Here is a 12,500-nt window from a genome sequence, read left to right on the forward strand (position 1 = left end):
ACCCAACCATAAAAGAAGAGGATGAAGTCTGGAGAGTCATATGCAAGTAAGGACCCAATTTCCTGTTTTTAATCATTTATAATTGAAGTATTCTATTCTTCACAATGAGAAACTCTGCATGCGTACATTTATCAAGGTGAAACTATGAGCTTAGTCTCCCTGAATGACTGAAAAGACTGGCTTGTGAAAAACAAATGAAGTGACATACCAAAACGAGTGAAGGCAGAGTTATAGTGATGTGGTAGCTCATTTCATCTTTGCATGTTGTAACTTATGATCCTAAAATTAAACTAAGTCCAAAGTTATTGATCTTTCTCTAACTTGCTCTGTTACAAACTGTAAATTTCTAGTTTTCTTTTGAGATTTTGAAAGCAGTTGGAAAAGGTACAAACACAATCCTTAAAACATATCTTAGGCTTGTGTTGTGTTCGTGTACTGCTGCATAACTCACCGTAAAGCAGCTTGGTAGCCTGTATCAATCTATGCCTCAGTATAGTTGGGTCCTGTCCAGGACCCAACTATACTTCTGGGAAAAATAGTTTCAATTGGTATTGTGTCCAAAATTTCTGACAAGTGCTTGGCTAAGAAATGGGAGCAAGAGACAACTACAATGCTCCCATTTCTCAATGAGAAAATTACTCTACCAGTCCTTGGTGATCCATCAGAGCCATTAAGGCAGCTCACTACTGAAGATTCTAGGGAGCAGAGGGAGAGAGAGAGATTGAAGTACACATCTACATGTATTTATGCAAGCATACATAAACGTGCATACATGTATATAGACTTGCATGCATGTACACATTCACACTCAGATGTGCATATATGTATACACACACATGCACATATGTACGCACATGCACATTGTGTTTATCTTCATAATTAGTGTTGATTATGGCGTATCTATCATATTATTTTTGTTTGTGTATTTGAATATTATTGTATAAAAAAAATGTGTTAAAAATAGAAACAACAAAATTTATAAAATGCAATATTTCCTCAGGTCCCATAAGCTTAAGTTATGAAGTGATTTAATCCTCTGATACATGATGATACATTTTTCACTTGTCACTGCTTTCTTTTAACAGGGATCGCGATGATCTTGCTGGTTTGGTTGCTATCTTGGATTCTGAGATAAATTCCAATAAAGAACAGACTGAAACTGAAGATAAAGATGAAACCAAAGAAATGGAAACTTCTGAATCTCAGGTGAAACGTAAGTGTCATATAGTTCCATATTCAACCAAATTATTTTGTAATAGAATTACTCTCTGCTTTTGTGTGGGAATGATTCAGCCATGGTAAGGCACATGGCTTCAGACAGATCCAGGGCAAGTTCTGATACCCCTTTTTCTAGGATCGTTACTGACCCTTCTTGTGATTAGATTTGCTAGTTGCTCAATCACTTTCTTTGAGTGTCCAGTATGAGAATTCACAGGTTTTATGAGTAAGAGCCATTTTGGTTACAGCCATTTTGGAATTGCTAATTCAATGCCAACTTATTTGACATCAGATGGTCTTAATCTCTCTCTCTCTCTCTCTCAGCATCAAATTATGTTTATATCTATGTCTCTCTTTATATCTATGTCTCTCTTCTAGATGTGTATGTTATTTCTGTGAATGCATTTGACAATTAAGCACAGTTGACTAGACATTTAACTTGTTTTGGTGACTACATTTTGGTACCAGAGGCACTGATGAGCAGAAAAAACTGCAAAATATCAGTGTCTCTTACTTTTGTCCACTTCAGGGGTAATTTTGTTTTGCATGACTTTGGATTTTTTCCCAACATGCATTACACACACACACACACACACACAATATATTTATTGAAACTGAAACAGAGTTAGTCTCATGACTTGAGTTTCAATAAAAACCCATATCATTCCCAACAATAATGAGCATTCTTCTCTCATTCATCCTACTAAAAGCCAATGTGTGTGTGTGTGTGTGTTTGTATTTATATATATATTCACATTTGCATATGCATAAATAATTTTTTAAAAATTGTTTTTCATTCCAGCTGAAATAAAACAACCTCTCTCAGTAGACGAGTTGCTGGATTCTACAGTGAAAAAACCAGAGCATTTTAAAGTTAACCCAATTATTATCAAGTCCGAAGGAGACGGCAGTCACGGAAAGAAAAAGTATGAAATCAGCGAAAAGGTTAGGGATGCGACAGAGGAATGCAAAGTTCTTGTGAAACCTTTGGCAGAAGGCAGCTATGTGAAAGTGGAGCCTCCCGATGATGGATTTTACAAAATATCCAAGCCCACTACCTCCACCACCACCTCTGCTGCTGACAAGAAAGACTCGGAGATCCGTAAAATAAATGACGGTTGCCGAGATATCAAAATTGTGCTCAAAAAGGATGAGGCACACACTATTAATAGTGATGACAGCTGTGAAGCAAAAAAACCACCTGTGGTAAACAAAGATCGCGTCTCTGTAGATACTTCAGGTGTCACGGAAAAGCTGGCTGATAGCAAGCGGGATGATGAAGCAGAGAAGTCCAAAGATGAAGGTGATAAGAAGGACATTGTTAGCAAGGTGACAGAAGAAGATGTTGAAGGAAAAGATGAGTCCAAGGGCTTTGATAGTAAGGAGGAGTGTGTTGCCGGTGAGGCAAAGGGGGACAAGCTGAAAGAGAAGCATGTAAAGGATGTTGTTGCTAAGGTGGGCGAAGAGGAAATGGCCAAAACAATTAGCGGAGCAAAAGATGATGCTTTGCAAGCGAAAGAAGCTAAAGGGGAGAGGTCGGAGGCGGAGGCGAAGGCAGTTAAAAGCACAGGAGAGGAGAAAAGTGATGCCAGTGCAGAGGTGAAAGATCAAAGGTCAGAACAGAAGACAAAAGAGAAGGAAGGCAAGATGGGAGGGGATAAGGTACAAGAGAAGAAAGATTCTGTTGAAAGTAAAGTGAAAAGTGAGAAGTTGCAGGATTGTAAGGATAAAGAGATTAAAGGTGGGAAGCCAAACGATGATAAAGAAGTGAAGGTGAAAGGTGAAGAGTTGGTAGAAAAGAAGGATAAAGATGTGAATAAGATTGAGGTGAAAGGTGAAGAGAAGAAAGAGAAAGATGTGACAAAACTTGGTAGCAAAGGAGAGAAGTTACAAGACGATAAAGACGCAGATAAAACTGAGGCGAAAGGGGAAAAGTCCCAAAAAAAGAAAGAGAAAAGTGAGGACGGGAGTGAAATGTCACAGGATAAGAAAGAAAAAGGGTCTGTTGAAATTAAGGTCAAAGGTGACCAGTCACAGGAAGGAAAAGATAAGGACAGGAGTAAGGGCGAGGCAAAGGACGAAGAGTCAAAGAGAAACAATGATAAGGATTCAACTAAAATTGAGGTCAGAGGTGAACTGTCACAAAGTAAGAAGGATAAAGAGAGTATTGCTGAAGAAAGCAAATCATCAGAGCAACAGCAGCAGGAGAAGAAGGACAAGCTTGGCATTGAGGCCAAAGCTGAGAAGCGGAAGCTGTCCAGCTGTGAGGAGCCTGGGGTGGAGAGTAAAAGCCGGAGAGAATGTAGTAAAAGTGGGTCTTCTGACTCTAGTACTACAACTTCTATTGGTGGTGGTGGTAGTAGTAGTAGTAGTAGTAGTAGCAGCAGTAGCAGTAGCAGTAGTAGCAGTGGCAGTTCTTCGTCTGCGAAAGTACCTGTCACCATTAATCTTGATTCCGAGGAGAAACCAATTAACTTTCGCCGAGAAAGTGTTATAAAGATTGGCAAAAGACTTGACAAAATGACGCCCGAGGACACCCTCCCCTCGAAGAAACCTGGTGACAACAAGGAGAGCAGTTCAAGCACTTCCAAAGAACAGTCAGGTTCTAGCGGAAAGGAATCAAAAGATATCGGTCAGTCCAAGCCCGTTGCTCCGATAGATCTGAGTAATAAGAACAGAGACGGTGGTGGAAGCATTGTCAGCTCAAGTTCCAGTTCAAGCCAGTTGCTTAAAATTGCGGATAAACTTCATGCTAAGAATTTGTGCAAACAGAATGAAGGAAAGGATGACAATAAAACAGTTGTGAACAGTAGTAAAGATGTTAGCAAAAAGGCGGAAGGCAAGGATATCGGTAAAGAAGAAAAGAAAGAAAAGCAGGAATCTGGTTCTTTGTCTGATACGAAATCTGTCCAGGAACCATCAAAATCCACAGAGAGCCGACCACCATCTGATACAAAACAAAAGCAGCCTACTGAGAAATCAAGTGAAACATCATCTTTAAAATCATCCGGTTCCAGTAGTGATAAGAATGTCAAAGAAAACAAGGAATCCAGTAGTTCCAAGAAACTTTCCAAAGACATAAGTGAGAAAGATAAGTCAGCCTCTGATGTGAGAAAAGACAGTTTGAAATCTCAAAGTAAACCGAAATCTGATGATAGTGGCAGTGATGTTTCTAAGAAGTTAGATGAAAAGAAGTTAGAGAAAGGGGATGACGCATCAAAGAAAGAGACGAGTGGCGCAGGAGAAGTAAATGCGAAATCCAAGAAAGACGACAACGCATCCGGTTCTTCAAATGACTCAAATATCCGTACTGAATTAAAAACTAGCAAGAAGGGAGAAGAGAAACTGAAGACTAAGGCCGCTGAGGTTCCTAGTGACGATGAAGACAGTTCAGAAGTGGTAGACAGTGCCAGCAATTCAGAAAAGAAGACCTCTTCTGAAGACAAAAATAAAGAGCCTGAAAATAAAGAGAATCTTAAAAGTAGTTGTTCAAAGCAATCTGAGGAGAAAAAAGCGGAGAGCATTCCCAAATCTGAGGGGGCTGCCGAATCATCGAAAGATAAGAAGTCAGTTGTCTCAGAAGTATCCAACCAAAGTAAGGGCACAGAGAAAGATGTCTCCGAAGAGAAAACTGAGAAAAAAGTTGCTAAAAGGAAGTTGTCCCTAAGTAAGCCAGAGTGTGGAGGAGATGAGTTGGATAATCAAAAAGAAGACCCAGTTGACAAACTACAGAAAAGCAGTGATTATTTAGATGAAGATAAAGAGCAGCAGTTGGCATCATCAGCTAAATGTGATAGAACAAACGAGAAATCTAATGCAACTTCTTTGGATGGGGATGCTGGCAAGGAAGAAGAAATGCTACCTGATGATGGTGCCGATGACAAGAACGATTGTTCTCGAATGCGTAAAAGGAAAGCATCTGATAAACCACCAATAACGCTACCTTCTGCTAAAAATGAAAGGAAAGTAACCCCTGAAGAATCTTCTGTTAATGCTCAGACAGAGGAACATTCTGAGCAAAGAACTGAGGAATTAGACGCAGCTGTTTCTAAGGCAGAGGCTGACGGCTCTGTGAAAGAGGCTGACGACTCTGTGAAAGAGGCTGACAGCTCTGCAAAAGAAGCTGATAGTTCTGTTAAAAAAACTGATGATTCTGCAAAAGATGCTGATAGTTCTGTGAAAGAAGCTGGCAGTGATGCCGAAGAGGGTAATCTTCGGTCATCTCGTCGACTTCGGGCAAGGAGAAAACAGAGTTACGCTCCTCCTCCTGCACCAGAAGCTGAGAAGAAAAAGAAAGGCAAGGAGTCGACGGTGAATGGCAATAGCGGCACTACTGAAAGTGAAGACGCTGCAGATGCGAAACGAACTCGATCTCGGAGGCGAACAGAGGCTGAGCTAGTGTGTACAGATTTAATCATTCCCGATGATGAGAAGCGGACGCGGGGCAAGAAACGTCAAAACAGCCTCCTTGAGGACTTTGCCGGTGCGGAGGAGACACCTGAAGAAATCGAGCCTAAAAAGGCCAAGAACTCCAAAAACTTTCGCAAAACTAGAACACGCTTGAAAGACGGAGACGATATGCTGAGTTCACAGTCAGACAGTGATGATATGCCTTTGAGTAAAGTGACAAAAGGTCGCAAAAATATTTCCAGAGGCAAAGGACGCAACAAAAATTCTCGGCAGCCATTAACAGTCCTCGAAGATTCAGCTTCTGCTTCTCCTACTAGAAAAAGCTCTCGCAACGTTAAGGTAGGTGTCGCAATATTTTAGCTCTCTCTTTTTTATTTGTATTTGTTTTTTTTTACTCCTTTCTGTTACTGGACTGCGATCATGCTGGGGCACCATCTTGAAGAATTTAGTTGAATAAATCGCCTAGAGTATCTAAGTTTTTTTTTTTTTTCTTTTGTTAAACTGGGTTCTTATTCTGTTGGTCTCTTTTGCTGAACTGCTAATTTACAGGGATATAAACAAACCAGCACCAGTTGTCAAGTTGTGAGAGGACAAACAAAAAGACATGTTCACCTAGATGTGGGTATACAGACAGACAGACACAGAAATACATACACACACACACACATACACACACACACACACACACACACACACACACACACACACACACACACTTTCACACTGTCCATCTACCAAATTCACTCACAAGGCATTAATCAGCATGGGACTAGAATAGAAGACACTTGCCCAATATGTGTTTTCTGTTAAATTATTCTTTTACTAATCTCAGTCACTGGATTGTGGCCATGCTGGGGCAAATCCTTCAAAGAAGCTAGTTAGTAATATTGACTGTATTACTTAAGTGGTATTCATTTTATTAAAAAGATGAAAGGGAAAATCAACTTGGACAGGCTTTGAATTCTGATGACGAAGGGGCAGACCACAAGCTGTTTTGTTTGACACACTCCCAAATCTGCCAAACATTCCCCACTGGAGTTGATAAAATTAACTACCAGTCTTGCACTGAGGGTGATTCAATTACTTACATGCCCGTCTGTCTAAATTTGCAAAAGGGCTAGTTATGTATTGGCTATATCTCCCTCATCACTTTGCAGCCTTGTGCCAGTGTTTGAAGCCACTACTACTACTACTACGACGCCCAATCTTCCAAGTTCTTTTACAGGGCTTAAAAAACTGAAAAACGTGTGTGAATCTGAGAGGGGAATATGTTTAATAAAATCATAATTAACCGATCTTTCTGTATTTTCTGTTACCCAAAACTAGGAATTCTTCAGCTGTTCATTGTGTGTGTGTGTGTGTGTGTGTGTGTGTGTGTGTGTGTGTATATATATATATATATATATATATATATATATATGTATATTTATAAACAGATATATGTATAGGTGTACACATACAAGGGGCTGCTGAAAAGTTCCTGGTTTTAAGTGTATCCCAAATGGCCTAGTTGGAGACCCAACCTTCCAAGTTCTTTTACAGGGCTTAGAAAAATTGGCAGACTGCTACAATAAGTGTGTGACTCTGAGAGAGAATATGTTGAATAATTAAATGATCCTCCTGTATTTTCTTTTACCCAAAGCCAGGAACTTTCCAGCACACCCTTGTATATGACTATGTATGTTATAAGCTGTTGCATTCATTTCTGTTGTGACTGAATGTCTTTCATATTCTTCAGAAAAAAGACTACGATGATGGTGACTACGAGGCTTGTCTGACAGGACGGTACTCAACCAACGGGCGTGGCAAGCAAGGGCGAGGTGCCGTTGCAGTTTCAGTTAAGGGCAAGAAGCAGGGCAAGAAGCGCAGCAGCTCCGTCGAGTCTGACAAGTGGGTGTCGGACAAAACGGAGGAAGAAGAGGAAGAAGAAGATGACGACGAGGAAGAGGAGCTGTTCGTTGGAGAACTGCTCCGTAGGAGTACTCGCGTACGCCGTCCGGTTGGTACCAAGAACAAGTTGCTCTGCCTTGGCACTTCCAGCGATGAATGCAAATCGGAAGAGACCAATGAAGATGACACGAGTGACGAAGAGTTCCTGCTACCAAAGGGCAGAAATGCTCGGAGAGCTGCGGCACGATCAGGTCTGTATATATATGTGTATATATATATATGTATATATCATCATCATCATCATTTAACGTCTGCTTTCCATGTTGGCATGGGTTTGACGGTTTGACAGAGGGCTGGCAAGCCAGAAGGCTGCACGAAGCTCCAATCCGATCTGGTAAAGTTTGTACAGCTGGATGCCCTTCCTAATGCCAACCACTCCGAGAGTGTAGTGGGTGCTCTTTACATGCCACTGGCACGGGGGCCAGTCAGGCAGTACTGGCATCGAACATGCTTGAATTTGTGCTTTTTACGTGCAAGCTGGCAGAATCATTAGCATGCTGGACAAAATGGTTAGCGGCATTTCATGTCTTCACATTCAAAGTTCAAATTCTGTTGGGGATGACTTTGCTTTTACCCTTTCGGGGTCAATAAAATTAGTATGAGTTGCTGTAATTGATTTACCCCACTCCCCTGAAATTGCTGACCTCGTGCCAAAATGCCAAGCCAATATTCATAGGGTGGTGAGCTGGCAGAATTGGTAGCATGCCAGGCAAAATGCTTAGCGACATTTCGTCCATCTTGACACTTTAAGTTCAAATTCCACCGAGGTTGACTTTGCCTTTCATCCCTTCGGGTTCAATAAAATTAGTACCAGTTGAATACTGAGGTCAATGTGACTTACCCCTTCTCCCAAATTTACTGGCATTGTGTCAAAGTGTATAAAAAAAAGGTGGGTGGGGATGTACCAACAACTACATAAACACCACAATAACAATGAATATATTTGTTCATAATTTCATATATTCTCAGGTGCTAAAGAAGCTGAAAAGGTAGAAGATACCGAAAACGATAAACCTTGTTCCAAATGTCAGCAATTTGACCGACCAGAAACGGTAAGATTTTATCCTGAATTTTTTTTTCTTTTTCATTTAAAAAAAAAAAATTTTTTTGTTGGTGTCATTCACCTCCAATCAAATAGATTAACTCCATGGCAGTTATAGGTAATTTGACACTTTGGTTATTATTCATTTCATTGGAAAGTTTGTGGAAACTGTGTGAACCAAATGCATTTGTTCCTATGCACTGCCTGGTTCATGAATCGAAATTTACAATTTTCCAATGGTTAGAGCAGCATTTCTCAACTGGGGTTTCCCGGAACCCTAGGGTCCCACAAAAGGTTCCTATGGGTTCCGCAAGAAAGAGTGAGATAAGCTAATGCTAATTTCATGATCGTAATATTACTATACATGCACAACATATTATTGGTTATTGTAAGATAGACGTCATCCTATCTAACCTAATATGTTATGAAAAGGATATAACAACCACACACACACACACACACACACATGATATTTACCCATGAACTATGATGAAAAAAATATGAGAAAGATATAGTATATAATTTTTTTTGTGCAGGGGTTCCTTGAGACATGTAATTTATTTTAAGGGTTACGCAATGGTAAAAAGATTGAGAAACACTGGGTTAGAGTGTCAGGCTCACAATAATGAGGTAGTGAATTCGATTCGTGGACCAGGCTGTGCATTTTGTTTGTTGTGAGCAAGACACTTTATTTCACGTTGCTTCAGTTCACTCAGCTGTAGAAATGAGTTGTGACATCACTGGTGCCAAGCTGTATCAGCCTTTGCCTTTCCCTTGGATAACATTGGTGGTGTGAAGAAGGAAAGCTGGTATGCACGGGCGAGTACCGGTCTTCCATATACAACCTTGTCCGGACCTGTTCCTCAGAGGGGAACTTTCTAGGTGCAATCCCATGGTCATTCATGACTGAAGGGGATCTTTATCCTTTGTCTTAGATGAACAGTTAAAGAGCTGAAGGTTTTCATCTGTCCCGGGTCCATTGGGGTGTCTGAGTGACTTTCTTCACTGCAAGGAACAACTTGATTGCTCTGGCACAAGTTTTCATATTTTGTATTCTGATTCTTTTCCAGATCCTGCTCTGCGACAAGTGTGATGCTGGTTATCACACTCTCTGCATCCACCCTCCACTGTTTGTCATTCCTGAAGGAGACTGGTTCTGTCCACCTTGTGAGCATGTAAGTATATTGAAAAAAAATTTTGTTGTTTTCCTTTTCTCAATTCCTTAATTTTTTTTTTTTCATCTTGCTTGACCTTAGGTTGGGAATCAAGCTATTAAAGATTCTTGGGTGTGTGTGTGTGTGTGTGTGTAAGACCACAGGAACAGTTGTGTCAGCAAAAGAATGTTTGCCTCGACGGAAAGAGGCATTGATTGATGTTTTCAAATGAATCATTAGTGGACATGAGCTTAATGAATTCGTTAATTACTTGGCAATGTCACTGGTTTAAAAGAAAAGTTTTAAGTCTTTAAAGTTGTATTTGAAAATGAAAGAAAAGAAAAAAAAAACTAATGATAATCTTTTTGTCATTTTTGTTTTGAAAACTTCCAGTTGGATGTTTATTGATTTAAAAAAAAAAAAAATGTATTTTTATTCTTTTCACCTTCAGACATTGTTTCACAACTAGATTTGTATCTATTATTGTTCACACATATGTGCAGTATAGAGAAAATAGAGTGATGGGCCTTGCCCAGTGTTCAAAACAAAAGTAACGTTTTTTAATTTTTTTTTACTTACTTGACTGCTGCTAATGGTCCAGCGCTTTACTTTTACAATTATTGTTACTTCATACACATCTGATGGTCTATTTCCTCAGTCTTTGCCTTGTGAGTGGATTTAGCGGATGGAAACTGAAAGAAGCTTGTGTATCTGTGTGTGTTAGTGTGTACCCTTGTTTTTGACATATGATATTACAAACAAGCATCACCATCATATAAATGATGTTTCCAGTCTTCTGCAGAAAAACATATCTGGCTATGGGAAATATTACCTTACTCAAAAAATAGGTGAGGGTTGGCAACAGGAAGGGCGTCCAGCTGTAGAAATCATGCCTCAGCAAATTCCACCTTACTCGTGCAAGCATGTAAATGTGGACGTTAAATGATGATTATGATGACGATATCTACATGCACATGTACGCTTATTGGTTTTGAAGAAAGACAGCATGCTTTTCTCAGACACTAGGGATTTAATTTTCAATTGAAATCATCTCCCTTTGGTATTGGAAACTGGGATGTTGCTGTCTTTGTTGTTTAGTTCTCTCCCCTCAAGTCAGCTTTGATTGATCCAGACGCATGTTGAAAGGCATTCTTGCTGTTACCATCTTAGAACTTATGCAAACATAGTGTGTCTAAGACCACATTATCCAGTGTGTCCTTCCCTTCTTTTTCAAGACTTTTGGATGTGATTTTATTTTAGGGAGATCTGGCTGCTATTTCTACCCGACCTGGTGGTTGTGTAAGCTTAACTTTTACTCTCCACGCCTACCCTTCCTACATATGTTAAATGCATAAATTCCTTATGCTTGAATACAGTTCTTTTATATGTATTTTTTTCCTTTATTTTTTCCTTAGAAAATGTTATTAGAAAAACTGATGACTAATCTGCAAGAACTTGATCTCCAGTTAAAGAAAAGGGAAAGATTAATGAAGAGGTAAGTGATTATTGTTATTATGTTGTTGATATAGTTGTTTTGTTGTTTAACCCTAGGTCATGGAGGCGCAATGGCCCAGTGGTTAGGGCAGCGGACTCGCAGTCATAGGATCGCGATTTCGATTCCCAGACTGGGCGTTGTGAGTGCTTACTGAGCGAAAACACCTAAACCTCCATGAGGCTCCGGCAGGGGATGGTGGTGAACCCTGCTGTACTCTTTCACCACAACTTTCTCTCACTCTTAATTCCTGTTTAGGGTACACGTGTCTGTGGAGTGCTCAGCCACTTGCCCGTTAATTTCACGAGCAGGCTGTTCCGTTGATCGGATCAACTGGAACCCTCAACGTCGTAAGCGACGGAGTGCCAGCAACAACTAACCCTAGGCCAAGCGGTGGTAATGCCATTTGCCCTGTTAGTAAAACATCTGCTGATTTACATATTTGAATAATATGTGTTGGATAAAAGATCCCATGCTTGAGATACAAGGCAAGGGTTCATGGCAGCAGAAAGAGCATCATGCCTCAATAACATACTCATCTAACACATGCTAACATGGAAAAAACAAATGAATGGTTGTTGTTGCTGTTGTAGCAGCCAGCAGCAAAATGCTGGGCAAAATATGCTTAGCATGGTATTTCTTCTTACCACGCACCTACACCTGCACCTACTTTCTCAAGTTTCATATGAAAAAGAAAATGAGGGTGGAAATGGAAGGTGCTGCTTCCTAGCAAATTCATTGAAAGGTGGATGAGAGCAGTGAGCATGGACTGGAGCAGCAGGCTGCCTCAGAGCCTGCTCCTGTCGATAGGTGGACAATTGGGGGTGGGTGGAGATGGACGAGCACTTATCTTCAGTGGTCAGAGTTACCATGGTTTTGTGGGGCTTCCACAAGAAAACCCTTGAAGATCTGCCTTCTTTTAGGGAATTCCCTTAACCCTTTCTATTTCCCATTTTTACTATTTTTTTATGCTTCATTCTGTACTGTCCTTGATGTCTTTTGTCAACCATTGTGGTACATTATTACTAATATAATTGTGTGCTCACACACACATTGACATACATATGCACATACATACATACCTACATTCATATATACATATATACATGATATTTCTTGCATTGGTTTTCCCATAATGTAGGTTTCTCTTTTCTACTAAAATTTTGTATGTAGTGAAATTGACTTGATTTATTTATTTTTTTTCCATCATTTTTGTTCCTTGCAGAAAGGAAAG

General features: G+C 40.0%; 1 protein-coding gene and 1 long non-coding RNA gene across 5 annotated transcripts in view; one reads left to right on the forward strand and one right to left on the reverse strand.

Annotated features, from left to right (window-relative positions):
• LOC149131864 (uncharacterized) overlaps window positions 1–12,500 on the reverse strand; it is a 40,377-nt gene that overhangs the window by 26,976 nt on the left and 901 nt on the right. The window lies entirely within an intron of this gene.
• Window positions 1–12,500, forward strand: part of LOC106877384 (uncharacterized) — a 55,210-nt gene that overhangs the window by 24,763 nt on the left and 17,947 nt on the right. For all 4 annotated transcript variants that reach the window (XM_089337660.1, XM_089337662.1, XM_089337663.1 and 1 more), the window contains exons 5-12: window positions 1–46; window positions 1,086–1,213; window positions 2,021–5,967; window positions 7,367–7,769; window positions 8,548–8,630; window positions 9,691–9,795; window positions 11,190–11,269; window positions 12,492–12,500. The exon at window positions 1–46 is cut by the window's left edge and continues 37 nt beyond it; the exon at window positions 12,492–12,500 is cut by the window's right edge and continues 40 nt beyond it. In XM_089337660.1, the coding sequence (XP_089193786.1) occupies window positions 1–46; window positions 1,086–1,213; window positions 2,021–5,967; window positions 7,367–7,769; window positions 8,548–8,630; window positions 9,691–9,795; window positions 11,190–11,269; window positions 12,492–12,500 (4,801 nt within the window). The remainder of the gene's footprint in view (window positions 47–1,085; window positions 1,214–2,020; window positions 5,968–7,366; window positions 7,770–8,547; window positions 8,631–9,690; window positions 9,796–11,189; window positions 11,270–12,491) is intronic.

Source organism: Octopus bimaculoides, chromosome 19, assembly GCF_046866305.1.
Source record: "Octopus bimaculoides isolate indiv1 chromosome 19, ASM4686630v1, whole genome shotgun sequence".
Taxonomy (NCBI): Eukaryota; Metazoa; Mollusca; class Cephalopoda; order Octopoda; family Octopodidae; genus Octopus; species Octopus bimaculoides.